This window comes from Bombus fervidus, chromosome 16 (genome assembly GCF_041682495.2).
Source record: "Bombus fervidus isolate BK054 chromosome 16, iyBomFerv1, whole genome shotgun sequence".
Taxonomy (NCBI): domain Eukaryota; kingdom Metazoa; phylum Arthropoda; class Insecta; order Hymenoptera; family Apidae; genus Bombus; species Bombus fervidus.
In genome coordinates this window covers 4,222,885-4,247,746 of record NC_091532.1, presented here as the reverse complement: position 1 = coordinate 4,247,746, position 24,862 = coordinate 4,222,885, and the positions used below count along the sequence as shown (strand labels likewise).

The window sequence follows — 24,862 nt, the reverse complement described above, 5'->3', positions numbered from 1 at the left end:
TAAGTATAAAGATTAGAAAACGACGAATGACACGTTAATTACTTCGAGTCGAAGAACGTACGTAACAAGGATAGAGCTGCTAATTTATGCTAATTCGCTATTCACACAGATGTTCAAAGTTATTGAGGAAACGAAGAAAACGAATAATTTCACCACGTGTTATCATATGAAATGTCTTGTTACGTTAAACCTGCATTTGCGAAATTCGATTTGAACATGCCAATGAGCAAAATTAACTAGACATTTCGCGCCTCCTTCTCTCGTCAAACGTTGTCCACGTTTTATTTCATCGCTGTTCGTATCTGATAGGAAAATGGCAATTAGCTTAGTAGTAATATCACGTCCAGCACATGATTAAGGGCAACCATGTGTCGTTTAAATGGTATGACAAATTAAAATTAATGGAAAGGCAAAAAGAAAGAAAATAAAAATCGTACGCGATGATATATATCGATTGATAACATTTAAACGAATTGATAAGAAAATCGAGCAATTTACGCGAGTCTGCAGAGGACGGACGAGGACGAAGAAAAGCAAGCGATACTTAGGAGGAATTCGGCCGCCCCACTCGTAACAACTACGAAAACCGTTTTCTTTTTGTACTCGAGTGCCGTGGCAATCTCGAATTAGTCTTGCAACTGCCGTTTATCGTATTCGGTCTCCGTCAAATTCTTGCTGCATCGTGCATCAATGCCACCACGTGAAACGCTTTACTATCTTCAATATGGTAAACAGGAGAGTTTTTAATCGGTAGAAAAAGTACAACGATGTCGTGGAATTGATTAACGCAAGAACTGACGCCAACGGAATAACGCATATTTTATCGTCATCTTTTAAAAAATATCCAAGTGTCTTTTGATAACTAAAAATAGAAATTCCGAAACCTGTTATGTGTTTATGATTTTCATTAATTCTAGCGTTAATCTTTCAAGTTCGCGCGTTTCGAGTTTCCAAAAAGATATAGCGACGAGTACGTGTACGAATAGGTAAAATGCTTGTATTAAATTTAATTGCATTTAATTTGTAACTGTTGCTCGAGACGAAGCTCCGAGGATCGGTTCTCTCTGTGTGTACAGTGCTTCGAAATAACAAGGATTCGTAAGTCTTATGTGACAGGGGAAAAATAGTATAAGATCGTCTATAATTCTTTTGGTTCGTTTCTCTTTCTCACAATTTTTCCGTGTGTTTCTACCTTTTGACGTGATTCCGTGACGAAAAACGACAGGTTGTAGAACGACGATGAAGAGAAACAAGCGAAGCGTAAATGAGGTTCGAGAAAGCGTTAGGCCAACAGACGTTGACACCAGCCCAGAATTATATTTACATCGATATAGTTGAGAATAAAGAATTTTTATTGCTAGAAGTTTCGTGGAAGTTAGTGAGAACGTTGGATTTCTAAGCGCTATTTTTGTTTGAAGCGAGTTTCAGGGTTTCACGAATACGTGGATCGACTTCCTCAACCTTCGTACATTTTTGATTGAACACTATTTTCAGGTAAAGGAATTCTAAGCTGATCTGTTCTTAAATTATTCGGCTAATGCAACGTGTAGAGATTGCAAAGTTTTGGTAGGTCAGTAAAGCTCAATGTCACGTCGATCATTGCGCGTGCAATCTCGTTCAATTGATCTTGTGGCTGGTGATTAAAAAAAGAAGATCTCTGTGCTGCATATGTATTGAATGTAATATATTGAATAGTCCTGAAATCTTCGAAAAAAAACTAGCTAGAAAGGTGTGTTTCGTTAGAAAAAGAAAAAGACAAAAGTCACTTTGAAGTCTTCGACGCGCATTTAACAGAATCGAAGTTAACAGATCAGGAAAACAGAGAATAGGAATTGGATTATGGTAAATAGAGCTCCGAGGCTAACATACAAAAATTGATTTCTGTGATTATGAAACTGGCGAAGCAGCGATTACCGTAATTGAATCTCTGCAGGTAGAACAATGTTTCGAACAACGTATCATGCAATTAAGTTAATACGTGTTCCATAACGTGTATTCTTCGTAAGAACGTAGCCTTACTCCTTAGTCTAGCTTATTATATTAATCGAGTCATTGATAAAGCGAAACATTTTCATTGGTATTAATTGAAATTTATGTCATTAATGTCTATTACGCTGTTTCACCTTATACTACTTACGACATAATCGTGCTTTTATGAAACCATAAATCAGAAAAATTATATCAAAAAACGAAATTAGTAATGCAAAAATGTATCATTTGCGCTATCATTAATGTACAGCTGCCCATTACCGTTTCGTTTGTATAACATTAACTACAATGACAATTCTGCGAGTTTCCACTGAGAATTGAAAATCAGATACGAAACGCGTCAGAAGCGTCGTTCGTCGCGTGATATTGGCGTTCAAACTTCGTTGTCGGCTAAATATTATTCATCAGACATTGCCTGATCATATACAGAATATTCTCCTGTGAGAATTCGTCGTTACCGTTACCACGGAAAGCACGAGTTCGCGCGTCACGTTTCATTCAAATTTAGATTAATCGAATTAGTTAAATTTTCGGTGATACGATTGGAATAAATTGGACACAATAATTTGTTATTTAGTTTTATGGATATATATATATATATAATTTGTAATCGAATGAAATTTAATCGACTATGACAGAATAAGATCTAAGCACGAAATTATTACGAGTTCTTCTATCCAATTATTCTCGATGAAAATTATTGACATTTTCTTTTTTTTTTTTTTTTTTTTAATGTACGAAAACATTCTCTCGCGCGACAAAAATATTATCTCGATATCCGCTAACAATTTGGGACGATTCATACGATTGCGACGATTTACGATGGATGTGCAATTAATCTTGATTGTCGATAATGAAATATCGAGTAACAAACTACATCGTTAAAATAAAGCCATTTGGAAACTGTTGTTATTCAATTAACAACTCTTATGTAACTACTGATCTTTAATGACGTGCGATGAATTATTTGCGATTTTTCACACGTTTTGATCGCGACGTCTCGTATTCGACAGATGCTTTCCGATAGTTCTGTACAATGACGCAAAATAAGTTATGACTAGTAAACACCTTTGGAGTAGATCGAGACGATTGCATCATGATTCAATATTTACTCAAATTCTCGAATGAAAATATCGACAACACCTGCGACACGAAAATACGCGTCAATGTCGAGCAGATGATTTTTTAAATAAGTATGACATATTCATAAATAATTTCTATTTTTAAATTTACAACAGTAATAGAAGCAAACAAATCTACGAATGCCATCGAATAATCTCTGGAGATCATTTCACGTTTGCTCAAAAGAAGATGGAAAATGTCACGTTTGAGAAAATTAACACCGTTATGGTTTGGCACGTAACAAAGCTTTTGGGGAATAAGAATTTTTTTATAAAATTTCACGATTTCTTGTTTCAAGAGATTTCATGCTCTGTTACTTCATCTTATTCGGTGTTACGTGGCGCAATAACGTAGAAACACTCTGGTAAACGTGCTCAAGGAAAGAGACAGCGAGCTGACTTATTTCTTAATTTGTTTAATAATTAATACTTAGTCGCCACCCCGATAATTACTTCTCGTTTCGTAAATAGCAAAGTTCCACAAACGATAGCGTACATATCGAAGATTATTTAATCAAAGTGACTCAACGTTCATTCGACAATGCAGAGGATGCCTAAAAACGTATATTATTTCTTTCCGCGAAGAATGACGAGAAGATTTAATCTATGCAGACAAAAATGTACGACTGTGGAAAAAAAAGTAAATATTATGCAATTGTAAAAATTCATTTCCTTTCTTGAAATTTCTCTCGAATCGCAATGGAATCGCGGAAAAAGAAAGAAAACGAAGAGAAGAAAGGAAGAAAGGGAAACGATTCGTCTGAATCGTGCGCAGTACGCCAGACGAAAAAGAGAAGAAGAACTGAGAAATGGCTATAACTCGGCATGAAGACGAACGAGTCAAATTGACATCACTTTCTGGTCTACACGAAAAAGAACAGGAAAATGATCATAAAAGCAAAAGGACGTATCAATTGAATGAATGAATCAAGCATTTGATTAATTCTAAAAATAAGAATTATCAAGAAGCCGCAGACGAATTTATCAGGGATAATATTTTTCTGCGAATGAAGATAATGAGATATTTAGGAGGAAAATTGAAATATCGAAACATATAACAAAGTATATAGAGCCTAGGAATTTGTTTGTTTAATTCCATGTTAATATTCGAATATTTAACTCCAATTTAATATTACAATATTTACTTATTATTATTTTCTTAAATATTTGATTGGCTCGGGAAAGAAGTTTTATCCGGATAAGTAAAAAATTGATATTATAGATATCACAAACGAAGATAAAAATCTAAACGTTTCTTCGGTCAAACGACACGAACCTTAATTATTATTCCAACGAATGGGAATAAAATTTCTATTCAATTAAAATATTATTGAAACATTTAAAAACGATCATCTATTCGTTAACTAGGGGACTTATTGATTGAATTCTTAACAAAAATATCGGACAATGCCTATTACATAATATGTTGTACGAAATATTATCTTCGTCAAATATTGCATATCTATCCATGAATATATTTTTTTTTTGTTAATGATCACTAAATTATAAAGTACGAAATATTCTCTTAAATATCTTACTACAATACTCATGCTCATTACTTTTTTAATAATATTTGCATTGTTAAGTCGGTATCCTTTTTTTCTATTTAGCCACGTCAAAAGATCGCCGAGGGTTTTACAAAACGCCCCACCACGATGATTTTTCGCTTAAGTATGCCACTTGTGCGTCAAGACCGTTTAGTCCAGAACTATCAACCGCTACTCTACTTACGACCACTTAAATAACGTAACGGTAAAAAAAGAGAGATAACAGGAAAAATAGTGAAAATACAGGTGTATACCTTTTTACTATCGTAAATTAAACGTTCGGACATTCCAAATTATCGTTGATATACGAAACGTAGTTACTTCGGATAAAGCTCTTTGATCTGATATTTGCTGCTGATCTCGCCTAAGGCAACCATATACCTATGGTTAGTAGTTATCGATGAAAGCAATGATTGATATCAATTAGTACGAATAGAAGGGCATAAAATTAAATGAAATAAATGAAACTGAAAGATGAATGAGAATCGCTTCTACGGAAGTTACACCTACGTAACTTAAGTGGCTTTAAAAGCGTATCTGCCCGATGTTGAGATGTTAGAACGTTCGGAGTACGTTTACGTTCCTCAATCACATTCTGAAAGTTTGCTCAGATTTTATGAAACGTCGGCTATTTCTTTGATATAAATATGAAGCTTGATCCACGCTGCTGTGTATCGTTGTGTCTTGTTTCAATTTCAATTTAGGAGAACGTTTCTCTTTCGTTCGAGTTACAAGCGAGAAACATCCTTCGTATAATAATGTCGGGGATGTAAGAAAAATATCAATCTTCTTCGACTGGATTGTACCGAGTGTCGAAATACTGCACGGCAGTGTACACAATATATAGGTACGGAAACATAGACGTTCGATTAAAATTTTACATCGAAATCGAGTGTATATTTGTAATACGTGAGTGTGATCGATAAAAACGCAAGTGTTTATTTATTCTTTGTATAGAAGTTTGTTTTACTTCTATACAACTTGTACTTACTATAATTACTTGTGTACTTTCTTATTAACATTTATGAAAATGCATGAACGTTCATTTACATTTTGTGTTTGCCATTTGTATTGTACATTCAAAGTCGACGGTTGACTATGTGTTCGATAATAAATAATCTGATTATAGATAACGCGCTTTCGTTCCAAACAAAAGAAGGAGAAATGTACGCGCAACAGAAGAATTAGTGAATCTAAATTTGAAATTGTCGGTTTGAAAATGATATAAAATTTCAGTTTGGAAAACGTGGAGATAAGAACACCGTCAAATCGATTTTCAACGAAGGAGATAAAATACGTCCGGCTTCGTTTGAAACCAGAGGATATCCGGAGAAGATGATCGAGATGCGCTTTGACTGTGGATGTGTTTGATTCGATGACAACCAAACTAGCTATAATAAATCTAATCAGTGAACAATACGAATCAGTACTGACGTAATTTGTCTTCGTGACCACGTATCGTGGAACGGTTATTTCTACGCCAACGATCGGATAATTCTAATTGAAAAACAGAAGGCTGAAACTTCTATGGCACACCCTGCCGTTGATGTATCCCCAAAATCTGGTACAGTACAATTTTTTAGCGAATAACGGCGACCTACAACAAATTTCTGCAAACGACTACTCGGAAGAAGAAAACGATCAGTATGATTTCACAAAACGTGGATAAGAAAAAAATAGATAAATAAATAAAAAATGCCTTGTAATTAAAAATATCTCCAAGACAGATTTGTATGAAATAGAATTAACAATCCTGATAAAAATATTTTCTACATTTTGATATATTTTTTTATTGCCTCTTCCGTAAAAAAATTATCAGCTTTTCATCGTTTTCCTCCATTCGTTATATTTTTTTCATATATAACGATTTCTTTTATCAACTCTTGCCTTCATCGTGTAATTCGAGTCATAATCGAAAATCAATGACTCATTAATGGCTAACATAACATCATTTTCAAGTACGGTGCATATAGACATTTCCAGCGAGTTCGAATTGCGGCCGAGCAAACACGGGACAACGATTAGAGAAGAATGTTCGCTTAAAGATTCCCTTTCACGTTCGCCGGCATTTCCAGAATGTAACGATTCGCATTGATAATCGCAATTTTCGAAGTTCGTTAAAAATCCTCGAACGAATGTTGCCAGTAAGAGATATGGTTATGTAAAATCGAAAAGATCTATTAATGTAAAGAATTACCTAAGACCAATCGAATGTTTAATTACCATTAGCTGCATATTCAAATTACGTAGAGAATGAATAGCTATCAATGAAAAACATTTTGCACGTAAAATTGAAAAGACTTCGCTGCAAAGAATTACCTAAGCTTAGTCGAATGTTTAATTAGCATTAGGTGAATTATTAAATTATGTAGAGCTTTGCATGTATTGCAATTTGCGTGCAAAATTAAAAATAATCCTATGTAAAAATTTACTTAAACCTAATCAAACGTTTAACGATCAAAATCCATTAGACGAGACGAAATTACGATCGAATGAAAAGTTGATTTAATCCGAACTATCTTCTTTAATATTTATCAAAGATAATATCAAGATCGTTTACATCATTCATCGCAGGAATTTATTATCCGTTTAAATTAAATCTAATTAAATCTATTATGTATTTATTCAAGTTATGTCATAAACTCGTTTCTCTTCTACATTGAAAGTCCTCTGTATTTTATAATAACAGATGTCGATGAAGAGGAACGAACGTTTACTTAAAACAACGTTAAAGTAGTTCAGCAATAGGCTATTAATGATTATTACTTCCTATGCCGAACTTTCTCTTGATTGTTTGTTTCGAAGGAAACCCTTCGAACGATTCTATACGACGCAAATATGGTCGCAATTAATCGTTCATCGTTGATCGTTAAATTAATTATGCGATAATCATAAGATACTTTGTTCCTTCATCTTACGAATTCCTTAAAATTTCGAAGTGAAAATCTAGTTTGAAATGCGAAAGTCTTGAAAGAAAAATATCTGTATCTGTAGCAGTTCAATATAACGCGTCATTTTATTTAATTATCGTGTTACTAATTTTTATTACCCGCCACGCTCATTTAATGTTTATTTTTACAATGACCCTTAATTGAACTCTCATTATCAGTTTAATGAACTTTCACTACGAATGTAGATACGGAAGTTTTAATTAATGTATGTTTTTCTACGTCTCGTCCTGTATGTTTATAAACTACGTTAAATTTTCTAATACATAATATGCTAATATAGCAATTTAATTTTGTTTCTTCTTTTCTGTAGGATATGATAAACCTGATGATTCAGAAGTTGCTAAAGTACCTTATTTTTATGCTACGCTGTATCGTGACGCCAATTTTAAAGCTGCAATACTTTAAGAAGCGGAAACGAATACCAAAGATCAAGAATCAGCTGTTGTTGATTTCAGCGACAGAAATTGCGCGACAGATTCGCAAGAAAGTGGTGAGGTCACGATAACCGGTCAACTGATAAACAAAAATTCATTTCTCTTTGATCGCTAATAGTTTGATCTCGATGATATAATTATCGAGCTTTCTAATTCACCGTTTCGTTTTCATCGATAATAAGTTATCAAATTTACAAAACAATTTCTAATTCCATTTTCGGAGAATTTTTTTTTCGCCAAATAAATTAAAAATTTTTTTTCCGACGCACAAAAATCTTCTTCGAGATTAAGCCGGAAGTAGATGAACGAAAGAATAATTACGATCTTATTTCTAACGATTCGCAAACGATAAAAAATATCGGCTCTAGCATAGTAACCGGACTGCAAGATATTCGGCTAGAACGATACCTTTTAGGTGTTTTTCAGCTCGCTGAAGCCAAAAATTATGGTCGTTTTTCACTTTTTTCAAATTTGCTACTCTTCAACTACTCTATGACTCTGTGCGCATTTGATTTTGTCACGACTATCGGATTAGGATCGAGTTATCTTTTATTTTTTCCCGCGATCGTACAGAGAGCTATAAACGGTAAAGATAAAACGGAAAATTGGCATTTGCAGCATTGGCATTGGCTGTGCGACCACTTGTCTTGCCGCTTATCGCTCTGCACGTTCACGGTCTTGCACGGATTTCTTTTTGGTTAAGACCAAATATTCGTAACGCCGAATTTTCTGAAACATGTCCAATTTTCGGCTCTAGCGACCTTAAAATGCCTGCGATAAGACACATTCGCATGAAAAGTGTCGCAGTCCGGATACTATACTTCATCCAAAGTATCTCTTTCGTAGATCAGCAGCGAAGAAGTGGTAAGAGCCTATGTGGAGAGATGCACGGACGTAAATCCTGTGTTAAACGCTATCGTCGAGTCACGTTTCAGCGCAGCCATTCAGGAAGCGCAGGAAGTTGACAAACTCTTAACGAGCACCACGAAAACCGAGGAGGAACTTGCTTGTGAGATGCCTCTTCTTGGCGTGCCCGTAACCGTGAAAGAAAGTTTCGCCGTTGAAGGTTCGTCCAATCTTTTTTAACCGGCCAGATTTTCGTCTAGACGAAGACAACTAATCAGTTTCTTCATCGCAAGGAAAACTACAGCTTGTTTTTAAAAACATTCCAAATTCAAACATTTCGAAATTATTTTCAGTTGCACTGTGTCGTACGCGTAACTTGCCACGTATTTATGTAGCAAAATCGGCGGTTCTAGCGTTAAAGAATCCAGAAAAAAAAAAAAAAAAAAAGAAGAAAGAAAAGGAAATCATTGTCGAAGCTATCGTTCAAAAATTTCCTTAACATCGAAAATAACAGTTGTCGAAACGAACGAAAGAAATCTTCGTGCGATATTTTTCATTTCAGTCACGGACGGCAACGACTTATTCACTCTCTACTCTCCGGTGTTTTCTTTTCCTTTTCCTTGAGCAGTCACGATTAAATAGGACAAACAAACATTTGCATACAACGATACTGATTATAAATGGAACCTATTCGAAGCAACGTCGATGATCGTTCGTGTTTCGAATACGACGTACGAAAGAGCTCGTAACGTGTGTCTCATACGTTTCTTGCATTCTCGTTTCCGCTTTCTGTCTATTCACATATTCATCTTTTTCCTTTTTCTTCGTTTAAAACGACAGACTCGCGCAAATGATTTGACTTCAACTCTACGTAAAAGAAATCTGTTTAATCTGTTAATAGAGACGGGGTTTTTCAAGTAAAGTGCAATTAAAGTTCAACCATTAAAGTCAGTAATTTTAAGTTTATCGCCGTTGTAATTACACACTTTGTCAATAGTATCAAAGAAACTACATTTATCGCTTTACGATTTATCCATTCCTCGATATAATTTACTACAGTACAATTTAATTGCCCGATAACAAATAGCATCACGCGCATCGTTGAGAAGTAAATCATGTTCGATTGAAAGGACTGATGACTTATTCAATACGAGTAGAATTAAGTTTCGAATTAATCTTCTGTCAGGAATGTCGCATATGGCCGGCGTGAAGAAAAAATCTCCACAGAAAGCGACTAAAAACGCAGTAGTTGTTAGCATGGTGCGCAAGGCTGGCGCTATTGTCCTTCTCGTCAGTAATACTCCCGAGCTATGTCTGGACTGGGAAACTAGCAACAGAGTTACTGGTACTACTAGAAACCCTTATGACACCAACAAGGTACCTGGTGGCTCTTCCGGTGGCGAGGTTTGTATTTATTTAAACTCCATTCGTCTTATCACAGAATCACTCCAAGAAAGGTGCATTATATTTCTGTATGGAAAACCTCGAGGTCGCTTAGACATCGGATCTAGCAGACTTCGCGTCAGACTTTACATAAAATGCCGTATACGTCTATTGTTTCCTTCAAAAATAAAATCAACTCTTCCTCTGTTTTATTTCTACTTATAGAAAAAGCAAAGAATAATCAAATGATAGTTACAATTATGATACAGCCTCTTTTCTCCTCTCTTTTTACTTTCTCTTTGTTTCTTGCTCCTTTTTAGGCGGCGTAAGATCACAGTCTGATTTCTAATTTTTCGTTTCCGTAATTCTCTCCTTCTCTTCGTTTTTCATTTATTTTCACGCAGCGTAAGATTATAATTCGCCGAATGAAAATTATAACGTGGCTTTGCGGTCTCTCCTTTCCATTCTTCTTTTCTTATTTCTTTTCAGGCAGCACTAATAGGCTCCGCCGCCTCCATCGTGGGCATCGCGTCGGATGTTGCAGGTTCTGCGAGGCTTCCGGCTATGTTCTGCGGTATTTTCGGTCACAGACCCACGTCCGGTAAATCCTGACACTCAGTAAAATATCCACTAACCAAACCCACGATCGTTTTACAAAATCTTCATGGAATATATATTCCTGTTGATTATATATCGAATCAGAAAGAATGAAAGATCAGAAAATATCATTTTCACCGTATAAATTTGCTTTGCAGGTCTGGTCCCTACAGAGGGCCATAAGCCATATTCCCATGATGAATCATTTACCGTGTACTGTACAGCAGGAACGATGGTCAGATACGCCGATGATTTGTCTCTTATGATGAAGATAATTTGTCAGTCGGAAGAGACGCGGAAGAAGTTCGAGCAGAAGGTTACTGGACTCTTTATACTACGAAATTTTTGCGCCGTTAAATTCTCAATTATTTTGTGTCTTCCCGTAAATAACCAAAGACTGCGGTATCGTTTAATTCTCAACCGGTATCTTTAAATTATTCACTGTCTCGGGAAACTAATCGAATATTAATCGCAGAAGATATTTATGGACGTGTTATGGCACAAGCAATATAGTAAAAGCTTTGTGAGAGATGAAGAGTTACAGAGGAATGATCTAAGTTCGGACATCGTATAACTAATTACGGTTTTCAATTATTCGAGCATGTAACGTAAACACACTTGCATGACATTTCGTTTATAGCATCCACTGCTTCCTTCACAGTAGTTTTATTTATCAGTAGTTAACGTTTTTATAAAATATCGCATAAAGCACGTGAGAATTTCCTTTCGCATTTTTCAACTGTCCGCGTCTCCAGTGCGCAAAACGTAAATCTCTGATTATCTTCGCTGAATATTTCGTAGAATTTCTATTGCTGTAGGTATGTTTGAAAGACATGAAATTCTTTTACCTGGAGGACTGCTGCGCGGTATCGGACTCTATAGGCAAAGATGTAAAACAGGCGATGAAGAAGCTGAGGATACACATCGAAACGACGTACGGTCTCAAAGTAGAAAAGGTATTTTATCGGTTTAAGTACTCGCACGAAGTACGTATATGACGAGTTCAGAGAAGAAATAGGCGTTTGAAATTCGATTTATCAATGAATAGTTTCGAATTCGAAAGAGTATAGGTTCTAAATCTGGTGATTTTCATGGATTTCCAAATTGATAAAAATGAGATAGTTAACGTTAGTTAGAAACTACGTATACGATAGTTCTTCCTTAAGGAAACGTTTACGAAAATATATAATTTTAGGCACGATTACCTGCCATGAAATTTAATTTTAACATGGCATTGCTTATGCTGTTGGTGAATCTCGACGACATCAACGATGATATTAAATGCGTGGTGAGTTACCATTAACACGTTCAAGCCGGTGTCACCCACCGGTGGGCCACGATCTGCGATTCTATCTGGCGGGTCACGGCTGGGTTGTATCTTCTTTTTTCCTTTTTTACTATTTTAACTTATAAAAATGTAATTTAACGGAAAATGGAACGCGTTAAACAGGTTGTTTAACGCTGTTTAACGTCGTGCTTTCTTGAAAGCTTTCCAATATAATTAGCAACCAATTATCGCGCAGGGATCGAGTAGATGTCTGCTTGAAGAATTGAAATCAATTTGTGGCATGTCGCGGAATACGTTCTCTGCAGTTACATATGCCGTCATAAAATGGGTATATCATAAATTACCAGAGAATTATCAACGCAAAATGTTCGCTAAGAAGGACGAGTTAAAGAAACAATTCGAGGTAAGCGAGTTTCAATTAAAACTCGATACAGATGTACTAACAGGCTTGAAATAATTTCCAGGAAATTTCCTGCATCCTTTACGACAGTGTCTAATTTAGAGATGGAGTGTTGTTTCTGTTTATAGTCTGAAATAATTTATTAACATTAATATTTATAATAAATGAAATTTAGTCTGAAATAACCCTTTACGTATATGCGAATTTCTTAAAATAAAAGTTGACCATTTTATATCTAAAAACTAACACTTGTTGGCGTAGCTGTTAGTAAACATATTGCTTCCTATCGAAAAGTAATATAGTGTTGTATAAATTAGGATAAGTGTTACATTGTAGATAGTTTAACGGGACAGAGCTATCGGCGATGAGAATCGACTTTCATATTTAGACGACGGGCTGTGATGGCCACGTACAGTCCTTGAAAGGCTGAAGCCAAAAAGGATGTGCATGGGTGTGTGTATGGGTGTGTGTGTGTGTGTTTGCATCGAGTGATCGCGCGAAGACAAGACAGTCCTAGCTAGCGAGCATGAGCGAACGTCTCTTTTTACCTAGCAATAAAATAATAGTTTAACTTCCCTTAATAGTCATCCGGTCTATCATCCCTACAGTAAATTATAAATGTTTTTATTGCAGGAGCTACTAGGTGATAACGGCGTACTGATATTACCAACGTTCGTATCATCAGCCTATTACCCGCACGAATCCCACACGAATATCTTCAATTTCATGTATCTGACAGTCGCTAATGTACTAGGAATGCCAGCGACACATTGTACAATGGGGTTCGACAAACAAGGTTTACCTGTTGGCCTTCAAGTAAGTACCTGTGAAATTCAAGCATCGGAGTAACGACATTTCGTATGCACCCTTTTAAGTTCATTGCGTAATGCGTTTCCATCCTTATTTGCCTTGTATAGATCATGGCAAACGCGGGCAACGATCATCTTACGATCGCAGTGGCTAAAGAGATCGACGAAGCCTTCGGTGGTTGGCAGCCGCCACCGATGGCCGAGCTGCAAGTTTGATTTTCTCTTTGATCAGACGATAAAGACTTCAATATGAGTATCCATCGTGATGAATCGAGCGTATTCGACGTGATACGATCGGCGAAGAAACTACGGTAACGAACGCGCGCCTCTTCGTTCAAACGACGAACAATCGCGATACCTCAAACGTGAATGAATCTACGATAGAAATTAAGATGTGCAATAAATATAGGCTGTTTTTATAACATGTGGAGAGTGATCAGTTTGGTTTTACCCTGAAATAGTTTAGGAATAAGTCGAATTTACAATGGTTGGGAAAGATATTACGAATAAATAATGAAATAAAAATTTGACCTTCGATCGTTGGAGAAATTTGTAACAAGGCGAACGAGCTTTGTCCGAAGCTGATTTAATAAATTAGTTTCTTAATTATCATGCGCGCCAGTTTAAAAAGTTATTGGACGTGAACCGTTCAAAATGTTAATGAACAATCAGAAGAATTGGAGCAAAAAGAATCACATTTGTATTTCAGGATTCTATACATATTCTATACATATTCTATATATATATAAATAAAATTCATAAAAATAATTCGTGTTTATTTTTGTTACGTAAGAATGCCCCTCCTCGTCGCTCTCTTGCATCTCATTAAAGTTGATCGTGCATATTTTGCAAGTAATGAATAATTCAGTAAAGGAATTAAATCATCTATAGGTCAATTTACATAACTTAATGAACAACGATAAAATCGCACCGTTTCCATTTAAACGAGCGTATGACAAACAGCAAAAAAAACGTCTTTAAGAACAGCTGAGATTGAGCTTGACTGCAACAGAGACACAACAGCTATCAGAAGAGCATTAGAATTCGATCGAAGTCGATCAGTTCACTGCAATCGATTTATTCATTGATGGCCGTAAAGTGAAGAACTTTAAGAATGACGTATCGACAGAGTGTTATTTAATAATAAAGAAAGTGAGAATCTTGTTTTATTCGAATTTGTGTCAAAGTTTGCATATTTTCGATAGATACCGATTTTTATTTCGTAGAAGAAGAAAACAAGGTAAGTTCTGCTAAAACTGAAAATTTTCTTGGATATTGTGAAATTCTATTAATTGCACAATTAAGAACTTCAAAAATAATTTTATTTCGATGAAAAGCGAAGACCACGTCTATTTTTTTTTCTTGTTTTTTCAATTGAACAACACATCTTTTTGTGCACCATCCCATGGATTTTTTAATTCTCTACAAATTTAATTCTCTCTAAGGTACTTGAGGTGAAAAATGATTACTTTAAAAAGTATTTTAACTTTAATTATTCTTCTTATTCTCTGAACTAATTATTTTTCGATCCCAAGTACTTCGAGTACCTTTTCGTAGAGAATTCAAAAATCCATCGAATAGTACATAAAAGGATGTGTCGTTTAATTTAAGAAATTAGAGTGACCTTGTAACGAGCGTAAAAATGGTTATGTGCATATCGATCTTGAATTACATATTCAAATTGCTGTTATATTCTCCCAAAGTTTACTGGATATTTCATTTACCCGACTGCCCCACTTAGAAGATAACCTGATGCAACGATATACAGAACGTTAATTGGTGTAACCAAGATTTCTTCCACGTTCAAGTACACAGGGTGTTCGGTTATAAGTTAAAAAAATTTAAAGCGTGATTCTTGAAGCTAAAATAAGATAAAAATCAAGAATAAAAAATTGCATCTTCGACTTTGCTTTTTAGTTATAGATAATTAAAAATTAGCTGAAATATCCCTGTGCGCGAGCAAGCCTTCTTACACGAACGAAAGTGGGTCCGCCTAAACAGCAGCGTCTACAAGAATTCACAACACGTATAAGTCATCGATAAGACGATTATGATATTTGAAGACGTAAACATCCTGCGCGACCTTTCGCAAAAAAAAATCGTAGATTAAATATTATACTGCCTATTTGTGAAGATCCGTGACAGCATATCGAAAACAGCCTCCGTCATAGAGTAGATTAACGCCTCCTCCGATCTTTTACTTCTATAAATAATTAATAAATGTCTACACAGTCTAGGCTGTTTACAAAAAAATCGCAACGAAAATAGCGATCGTTTAATAGCAAAAATAGCAAACAAAATACACACTAAGCACGATACATACATGCGCATTGTACACGCTGCACGTCCAAGTCGTTCGCGTTGGAACTAAATAAAAAAAAAAACAAAAACAAAGAAAAAGAATACAGAAAATTAAAGAGTTCAACGAACTAAAAACGAAAAGGCGCAAAAAAAGATCATACAACGGAATAACATAAACCTATACTATAATCGCTATATAACATAACGCTGATAAAGAAAAGAAGAAATTGATCTCCATATGATATTTACGCGTCTATCTGCCAAAAAACTATTTACTTCAAATTATATGCCTCTGAATGGCATAGCAACTACAGTTACCACATAACGAGTGTTTTATGTAACACCCTCACAATATATTGGCTGTTTACTATAATCTATTCGAAGTAATAAAAAACTGATATGTCATTCACATTTCATTTAACAAAGGTTATCAATATTTATAACGAAAGGATGGAACAGAGAGAAAAATTTCCTGAACGTAACTGTTCATCACGTTATACCGATAAAAATGCAACTAATATTTATCGTAAAGCTAATTACGTCGTATACATGTTATTTATTATTGCAATCAAACAATGAAAACCGTTACGGAGAAGATGAATAAAAGAATTATTAAGCATACTGATAACGAATATTCACATGTTGGTCTAAAGTTCGAACCGCACCGTGTGACCATGTTCAAGAACACTGCGAATATATTCATTCAATGGGGACCGACCTGTAGGTTAACACATGAATATTCGTTATCAGTATCCTTAATAATTTATTGCTTTTTTAGAGAACTTGATCGCGAAAGTGATATTTTTGAAACAAGCATGATACGAACGAGAAAATGTTTCAATCATATCATTTATTTCTCCATCGGGATCTTCACGGAAGAGATTGAAAAACTCGCGTGGATCTTTCTCAGTAGGATAGACTTTTCACAACGATACGAAAATAATACATCATCTTGTGAAAGAATTTTGTTTCATATAGAAAATAAATTGATTAATAAAATATTAAAATAAAAAATATTGAAACGCATTAATGAAATATACTGAAACCAGGAAATTTATCGTATTTTCCTTACAAATTTATTACTTACGAAGCAAAAGCTCGAAGCTCATTATCGGATATCACGTAACAGGTACGTAGGTATCGCGTACGGGAAAAAGAAAAAAACGTAGAAGTCAGAGATTGTACACTCACTGCAACGAGAAAAAGTATTTATAAGAAAACCTTAGACGCGACGTAAAAACAGCATACGTTTCCGGTGATTTATGATGTAATCCATATTTTTTGTTTACGGAAAAATACTGCGAAACCTCGAATAAATTAACAGGGTGTATAAAAAGTAAGTGTAAAAGATATCGATTTGCGATCTTATATCTCTGGATCGATGAAGATTTGTAATAAAGAGAAGTTCATGTAAAATTGATCTTGATCATGATTTCCAAATATTTTTATCGCAATATATCCCTCTCGTCACTAGGAACGGAAACCCGAAAAGAACTACGAGTCGCAAACTCTTCTCCTGAGAAAAAATATTAAATTTTTAATAATACTTCGACTGATTTTATTTACGAACGTGTTTAGATTCCACCGTTCACTATCGTAGGACGTAGATGCTGCGGGTCCACTATTATGCATGTATATATATATCTCGTATCTCTTCCATTCTTCCCTTTCCTTTTTCTTCTTCTCTCCTTTCTGCTTATTTAAGCAGCCCCGACCTCGCATTTCTATTTTAGCTAAGTTCTTGTTCAAGATAACGCAGTGAACTTTTATTTCGTATCGTACAAACCACATTCAATCGGATGCTATAATTGTTTAACGGATGTAATCTGTTTGTTTGAATAATAAAGAATTTCTTCATCGAATCTCATAAACAGAGAGACCACACGTGAAGAGCAGGTATGTATTCTATCCACGGTAATTCAAACTTTTCATTCAAACATTGCCGTACCGATGAAGCGAAGACTCTACCATGGTGTATAGTAATTTGTCACGTAATTCGTTTAGGAGACGAACGTAAAAATCGCGAACGTGTCACGTTTGTTATTTTTGTAGATAAAAAAATGGGCTAATAATTCCTGTCCATACGTTTACAGTGAATCGTTCTTCTCTATAATTTTTTGATCAAACATTTAGAAGCTGACGATATTATATATTTCTTTTTCCTTGTCTGCCCTTGTTCAAGTAATATTATTAATGAAATTTCACGAATCATAAGTGACAAATTATTAAAACCAGTAAATTCTCCTAATTTATTTTATAAATTTCTAATAAATTTCGGTAATACGAAATTAAAAGTAAAATTTACAGGCTAACAATCGTCCGACTCTTTCTTACAAATTTTACTTACTAATTAAATTTTACTTACAAATTTACTTGTTAGTCGTATTACCGAAATTTATTTCTAATAAATATTTCTAATAAATTTATTTCTAATAAATTTCGGTAATACGACTAACAAGTAAATTTGTAAGTAAAATTTACAGGCTAACAATCGTCCGACTCTCTTACGTAAATCGTGAAATTATAGAAGAATAGTCTATAAACTGCAAGCTTCCCACGAAGTTGTAAATCGCGTGTCAAATATGTCTGATAAATCAGAATATGTCATTGTGGATTTAAAAAAATAATTATTCTGGTTTAAAATATGCAACGCGAAGAGGAAGTATCCAAGACATATGATACAAAATCCCACAAAGAAAAATTAATTTAACGTATAACGTACACCTTGTGATATTCATTGAATATTTATTAGTTTTTTAAATGCAAGAAATCGATAGAGTATGAAAAACTAGCAAATTGATCGTCACGTATGGCAAATAAGAAAAACTTGAGCATGTATGTTTGTTCTTAATGCACATATTTTCTAATAAAAACTGCCTTTATCTGAACTTGTCAGTCGACAAGCAGCTTATGTAACTAGAATTTATATAAAAGCGTAATACTATTGAGTTGGCAATTAAATGATTACGGATTTTATATATATATACCACCACCATATATATGTATAATATCGCCTATTGACAAAACTCGCAGTCACTTAATTATCAACCTAATACATATTCTCGTTTATACAAAGTGCGGTCGCATAACACGTACAATCGGACACGGGATGATCCCTTTGAAAAAATAAGAACAAAATATGCAATAAAATTTGTTCATTTAAGATTTAGTTTTTGAAAAAATCGAGTTTAGAAAATTTATCAAGTATAATTGAACGTGGCTAATTACGGACAAGTACGATCGAATACTATAAAAAAATCATTCCATTCCTCTAATTATCCTAGTAAGCTTAAAATAGCAGCTTAATAAATAAAGCTTCCTATTACAGGAAAGATGATACAGCCATTCATCAACCTTATAATAATTTTGGTACAAGTGATAGGCAGCATTCACAATTTTATACTCATGGTTATTCATTGGAGGAAGAAGCCGAGTATACCTCCAATTGGAAATCCACTGTTAAGATTAAGCGCAACCACGCTAGCCAGGAAGATCAGGAACGGAGAAGTAAGGAACTTAGTAGAAATGATTTCGTTCTGATCAATTCATACACAACGTCATTTTTATTTTAATCATTTCTTCGTTTATTTTTGCTCCTTGCATTCATTATCGTCCCATTAATAAATTAAACTATCTTCATTGAAATTAAAATCTCCTCTGATATTTCTACTTGAACTTTACCATTTGGTTCGTTAAGGGTTCTTATTATCGTCAGGTATTATCGTCAAGTAAACGGAACATTTTATTAAAAGCGCCTAAATGAAGTAATTTAAATTTGCTTTGTTCTTTACCTTTTGCTTTGTCTTTTTCCTGACGAAAAGAACCCGTGAATTTCGTTTTACTTTTCCTCGACACTCAGACAAATCCCCACGATTCGAAGAAATAATTTATCCCGTTACCATAAATACTTGAATTTTCTCGAATACTCTGGAAAATAAAATTATAGGATCTAAGTGAAAGAAATAATGATACAAAGAATGTCCGTTACACAAGATAGAGTCACAAGTAAAACCTCTATCCTGCATTCTGATATCATCGAGCTTTTTATAGAATCATAGAATTGTAAATAAAAGAACAAAATATTAGCGAGAGAGATATGAAAAACAAATTTTTACTGTTTCCTGTCGTAAAATTAATATAAATATAATATAAATTAATTGAAAAAAATAATATATAGAATAACATAAATTAATTGAGAAAGAGAAAAGAAAAAACGGAATTACGCGTGAAATTTGGCCCTTAACAGTTGAATTACTTTACAATTTTTGTAATTTCTTTTTATTGGAAAACAGCTCAGTAGTCAGATAGTAGTGGAAGCATATATCGAGCGTATTAAAGAAGTGAATCCATTCATAAACGCAGTAATAGAAGATCGATTCGAAGCTGCTCTAGAGGAATCAAAGATATGTGACGCCAAATTGAAAAGCGATGACTTAGCCATGACTGCCGAGCAGCTGGAAAGGTATAAGCCTCTTTATGGTGTGCCGATATCTATCAAGGAATCCTGCGCGGTTAAAGGTAACAATTGACTATTTGACGAAACATTGAATTGATTGAAACATTGCTTCACGGATGTTTTATTTTGATATTCGTCTTACGAATCGAAATTCATCAGCAATATTTTAATTGACATAAATTAAGTAACTTTTACGATATAATCGAGGTCGAAGTAAATTATTCTCATTGCCATAGATACCTTTCTCTTTTTTCCCATCATTTCCTTCTTCTGTTCAACGAAATTTTTGAAATTTAACGTGAACATGTAGAAGTCGTGGTTGATACGCGCGATGTCTTAAGATATTAAAAATCCTTATGTTCCTTGAAACGAAAGCAAGATTGGAGAGCGTAGAAATTCGAAGTTATGGTTTCTGAAATGACTTAAGAAGCCCAGCGAACAAAATTTTAAAATATTCTCTTTTCCTATTTTCTTTAATACTCCATCGATCCCTTCGATCCATCTTCGCATTGATACTGTTTGTATTTTAAACACTGTCGGATGACCAAATTCTTACATAAGAATTTCTAAAACTGTAGACCCTCGCTACTGTGAAAGTAATAATAAATTATAATATAACGTCTGTAGTTAATATATTTCTAATATGATAAAAAAGGCGAGCGAGCGTAATATCGAAATTTTTTCTCCGTTTGAATTAGGAATGAGCTTTACCTGTGGTTGCGTATCCAGGAAAGGCATGAAGGCCACAGAAGACGCATATGTAGTTAAAACGTTAAAAAACGCTGGTGCCATTCCTTTGTTGGTCTCCAACGTTCCCGAATATTGTGTAACTCTGCACACTTATAATTTTCTCTTTGGCCATACAATGAATCCATATGACACGAGAAAAACATCAGGAGGATCGTCAGGGGGTGAGGTAATCATTTAGATCATCCGAGTTTTTACGTTTACAGTAATTTAATGCTCCTATACACCGTATATGGCGTAATCAATAAAATCGCGAATCATAAGAAAATATATAAAAGTTTCTATATAATCACAAAAGAATTTTCACCCTTTATTCAATTGCTAAATATTTTTTTACTTAATTATCTTTTTGATTTTAGACTGCGTTAATTAGCTCAGGAGCATCTGTGCTTGGAATTGGAACGGATTTTATTGGATCCCTAAGAATACCAAGTTTCTTCACTGGTATTTTTGCTCATAAACCTACTGCAGGTATTGCTTTCAGAATTTATACGTACTTGTTGGAATATATGTATATATATATATATTTTTACACGATTGTTTCTTTATAGGTACCATTCCTCTCGATGGACATTTCTTTCTAGTTGACGATCCTATCTTTAAACAGTTTCTAACAATAGGACCCATAGCAAGATACGTGGACGATCTTTACTTGAGCATGAAGGTGTTTGCCACATCCCCCGAATGCAGATTGCTTCCACTTTTCGACGAACCAGTCGATATAAAAAACTTAAAATTTTATTACTTCGATAGCATCAGTGGCATTTTCGGTACTAGCTCGACAACATCAGAAATAAAGAGGACAATTCACAAAGCCAAGCAGTATCTAATAACGAAAGGCGCTAGCGTGGAAGAAGTAAAAATCTTATAATAATTTAAATTTAAAAAGAAGTGAAATTTTCGAAATCTAATAAATAAGTAATATAATTAATATAGCTAAATATAATACATAATTAAGATTCAAATATTGCATTCCAGTTTCCACAAGAATGGCTCCAAGATATAACCTACATGTTGTTATCAACATTAGGAACCCTAAATATTGATTCTATACTGGAACCAGACTCAAACGTAATGATAATTCAAATATCGATAATAAAAATGTTTTATTGCATATATATTTCTGGCTTCTATTTTTCAAGCTAATAAATTGTAATTTTCTGTTTCATTTCTGTGACCTGGTATAGAAGGGATCTGGTATAGAATTCACAAAAACAATATTAGGATTGTCACAATATACGCCAATGCGTGCGCTTATGCAAGTGCTCCTAGAAAACAAGGGATTCGTGCCATCTTCACGTAGAGCACATTATAAAAGGGCTGTGGCAGAACTTACTTTAAAACTAAATGTACGATTAATAATTCTTTTAAGTAATAAAGACGTAATTTATATATGCTTGTTGTATCGAATAAGTCTTCAGTATTTTCTTATGCTGCTTACAGAATATGTTAAAAGATAATGGAGTACTAATATGTCCAACTTGGTGTCGTACAGCAAGTTTTCCGCAAATAATGTTATGGGAAACGCATTGCTGTATTTATACCGCCCTAGCTAATATGACATGTACACCTGCAACGCAGATACCAATGGGTTTCAATAAAGATGGAATACCACTTGGTTTTCAGGTAATTAATGGATTCTAAACTTCAGACTTTCTAACATGTTTTTTGCATGTTCATTTCTCTATGATACATTTCATAATTGTGTTCCAGGTGATATCTGCATCTTATCAAGATCATCTTTGTTTAGCAGTTGCCAGAGAATTCGAGAAAGATCATTGTGGCTGGATACCTCCTAACTAAGCTTTTATTTTAGCATTACTAATATATTGCTACGAGTACAAACATTTTTATTAGAAACTATACACGATATTACCCTAACACAAAACGAAAAATGGCATAAATGTTATTTATTTGTAAGAATAATTGATCGCATATTATATATTTCATGAATTTTTTTATATCTACTAAAAAGACGAACGTACAATTCGCGTTAAATGTGCAACGATATATCTTGTAAATAAGTAAAATTACTTATACATAATAGAAGATAGTCTTTTCAACGATGTTGTATATTACTCGAAGGAACCATGAGCCTTTTCCATTACAAAATATGAAGGAATTTTATATGCTAAAAGTTCATCGATTTTCAATAAACCTTAATACCATAAATTGATTTCATTAGGCAAATCGACATACATACATACTTTTTCCTTCTTGAAAAGAAAGGTATAAGTTCAACTTGAATGAGATCTATCGTTTTCTACGAATATTTTCCTTTTAATTACAAAAATTTTTAGCACATTTTTATACTGACTTCGAATACTGAACAATTAAATCTATCGTATTAAGAATCCTGTTCCCACATGAGCATTCAAATAGCTAATTGAAATATTGTGTATATATCACATCGCACCAGGCATCAGGCGTATATGCATTATACGTCCACTCATCCTTAAATCCACTGCAGATGCAATTATCTCCCTACACTTCTCATGAAAAATTTTATAACCAATAATAATATTAATCAATATTATCGTGCTTTCCAAAGAATTGCCTTTTTTGTGTAACGAGTAAGGCACAAATCCTAAGGCACTGTGCTATAGGTTCACTTTCAAAGTGGGTTAATATAAAAATTTATAAGATCTATATTAAAACTACTTTCGCCTGTTTAATGGAATGGTCTCATTTCTTACGATCACACGGAGGTACGTACGGTTTGCCTCCGTGTTTCTCCCATTCACGATTGAACTCATGTTCCAACACCTCGGCCCCGCGTTTCCTCGTCAATCCAGTCTCATCTAGGCTCAGTTCGCACATTTGCATGTCATCAATACCTTCACAGAAATTAATTTTTGCTCAAGATTCTAATTACTACAATGAATATACACGATTATTTGTTCCCTTCGAATGTGGTGTCTTTGAAAATAAGTTTTAACTAACATATAACATAAATGTATGCAGTGATTCTAACTATTGTTGTAACGATGTATACAGATAAGATTATAGCTGATAAAGAAAAAAAAAAAAATAGATTAAAACGAATTAGGGATGAATATCTAGAATTTTACCTGCCACCAACAGAATCGGTGCCTTATCAGGATGAAGTTCCATCTGTCTGGCAACGTACTGACCATCGAAATGAGCGTACCACCATCCTCGTTTACAAGATGTATGCGAGTTATCTTGCTGACCGGATGCAGCTGGTCGTACAAAGGGAATTCTGAAATATCGTTGCGATGATCCGATTATGGGCTGTTTCATTTGAGGCACTGAGGTTTTGGCAGCTGAAAGAAACATTGAAATATATTAATATAATACAAGATGTTCCGTTTTTGATTTTCAGATAAATAAACTTGTCCGTATGCATTACCGGCTTCCATAATAGATTTTGGTGCCCTTTCATTTTCATCCATGGTTGTTCGCCTGCGATTTCTCGCTTTCCACGCGTGGTAAACTTTTAGTCTTCGATGGAATTCATGACGACAAGCCTATAAGAAAAAAATTACACAATAATAATTCTTATTGCATTTTATTTACCTTATAGTCAGTTGATAATTCTATAGAAGTGACGCGTACCTCTAACAATTCGATATCGCAGGATGTGTTTATAGCGTCTCGTAATTCCGAATACTTCCACTTAGATAAATCGTATTTTTTATTGGCCATAGCTGCCTGATTATTGCGCACTTGCTCCGATCTATATTTTTAAACGAAATTAATTAATGTTAACAGAACATATGCTGTATATATTATCACTATTAAAACATTAAATATTTATACTTAAAATACTTATTCTTAACATATTTTATATTGAAAAGAGAAAGAGGGGATTGTTTGTTAAAATTGCTCTTAAAGCTTGCATGTATGTATATCAGAAATATCATTGTGCATTCCTTAATTGCAAAACACGAACAATGGTTAGCATGCTAAAAAATCTCCAAATATTACCCATTCAGAAACAATAGAAATCGAATATTGTTAATATTACAG

At 34.2% G+C, this 24,862-nt stretch overlaps 3 protein-coding genes across 12 annotated transcripts in view; 2 read left to right on the top strand and 1 right to left on the bottom strand.

Moving 5' to 3' along the window:
• Positions 1-577: 577 nt before the first annotated feature.
• LOC139995743 (fatty-acid amide hydrolase 2-like) lies at positions 578-14,068 on the top strand. 5 transcript variants are annotated; one of them, XM_072019508.1, is made up of 11 exons: positions 578-727; positions 7,919-8,098; positions 8,889-9,108; positions 10,075-10,292; positions 10,761-10,872; positions 11,027-11,184; positions 11,687-11,824; positions 12,064-12,156; positions 12,392-12,559; positions 13,190-13,372; positions 13,474-14,068. In XM_072019508.1, exons 1-11 carry the CDS (start codon positions 725-727, stop codon positions 13,579-13,581), a joined length of 1,581 nt encoding a protein of 526 aa, XP_071875609.1. In that variant the 5' UTR covers positions 578-724; the 3' UTR covers positions 13,582-14,068. The 5 variants fall into 5 exon arrangements, with proteins under 5 accessions (XP_071875609.1, XP_071875608.1, XP_071875607.1 ...); XM_072019507.1 differs by lacking the exon at positions 578-727 and adding an exon at positions 1,080-1,098; XM_072019506.1 differs by lacking the exon at positions 578-727 and adding an exon at positions 4,827-4,903.
• Positions 14,069-14,365: 297 nt separating this feature from the next.
• LOC139995746 (fatty-acid amide hydrolase 2-B) lies at positions 14,366-22,932 on the top strand. Of its 3 annotated transcripts, none has more exons than XM_072019517.1 (10): positions 14,366-14,605; positions 18,995-19,173; positions 19,959-20,184; positions 20,821-21,038; positions 21,229-21,340; positions 21,421-21,725; positions 21,848-21,940; positions 22,057-22,218; positions 22,313-22,495; positions 22,583-22,932. In XM_072019517.1, exons 2-10 carry the CDS (start codon positions 19,000-19,002, stop codon positions 22,670-22,672), a joined length of 1,563 nt encoding a protein of 520 aa, XP_071875618.1. In that variant the 5' UTR covers positions 14,366-14,605; positions 18,995-18,999; the 3' UTR covers positions 22,673-22,932. The 3 variants fall into 3 exon arrangements, with proteins under 3 accessions (XP_071875618.1, XP_071875621.1, XP_071875619.1); XM_072019520.1 differs by having other exon boundaries at positions 14,367-14,605; positions 22,060-22,218; XM_072019518.1 differs by lacking the exon at positions 14,366-14,605 and adding an exon at positions 17,400-17,562.
• The window catches only part of Jar (Myosin heavy chain 95F jaguar), a 21,294-nt gene continuing 18,947 nt past the window's right edge, over positions 22,516-24,862 (bottom strand). For all 4 annotated transcript variants that reach the window (XM_072019480.1, XM_072019481.1, XM_072019479.1 and 1 more), the window contains 4 exons: positions 24,449-24,569; positions 24,243-24,360; positions 23,941-24,156; positions 22,516-23,706 (listed from right to left, as the gene is read on the bottom strand). In XM_072019480.1, coding sequence (XP_071875581.1) covers positions 23,555-23,706; positions 23,941-24,156; positions 24,243-24,360; positions 24,449-24,569 — 607 coding nt within the window. In that variant the 3' untranslated portion in view covers positions 22,516-23,554. The remainder of the gene's footprint in view (positions 23,707-23,940; positions 24,157-24,242; positions 24,361-24,448; positions 24,570-24,862) is intronic.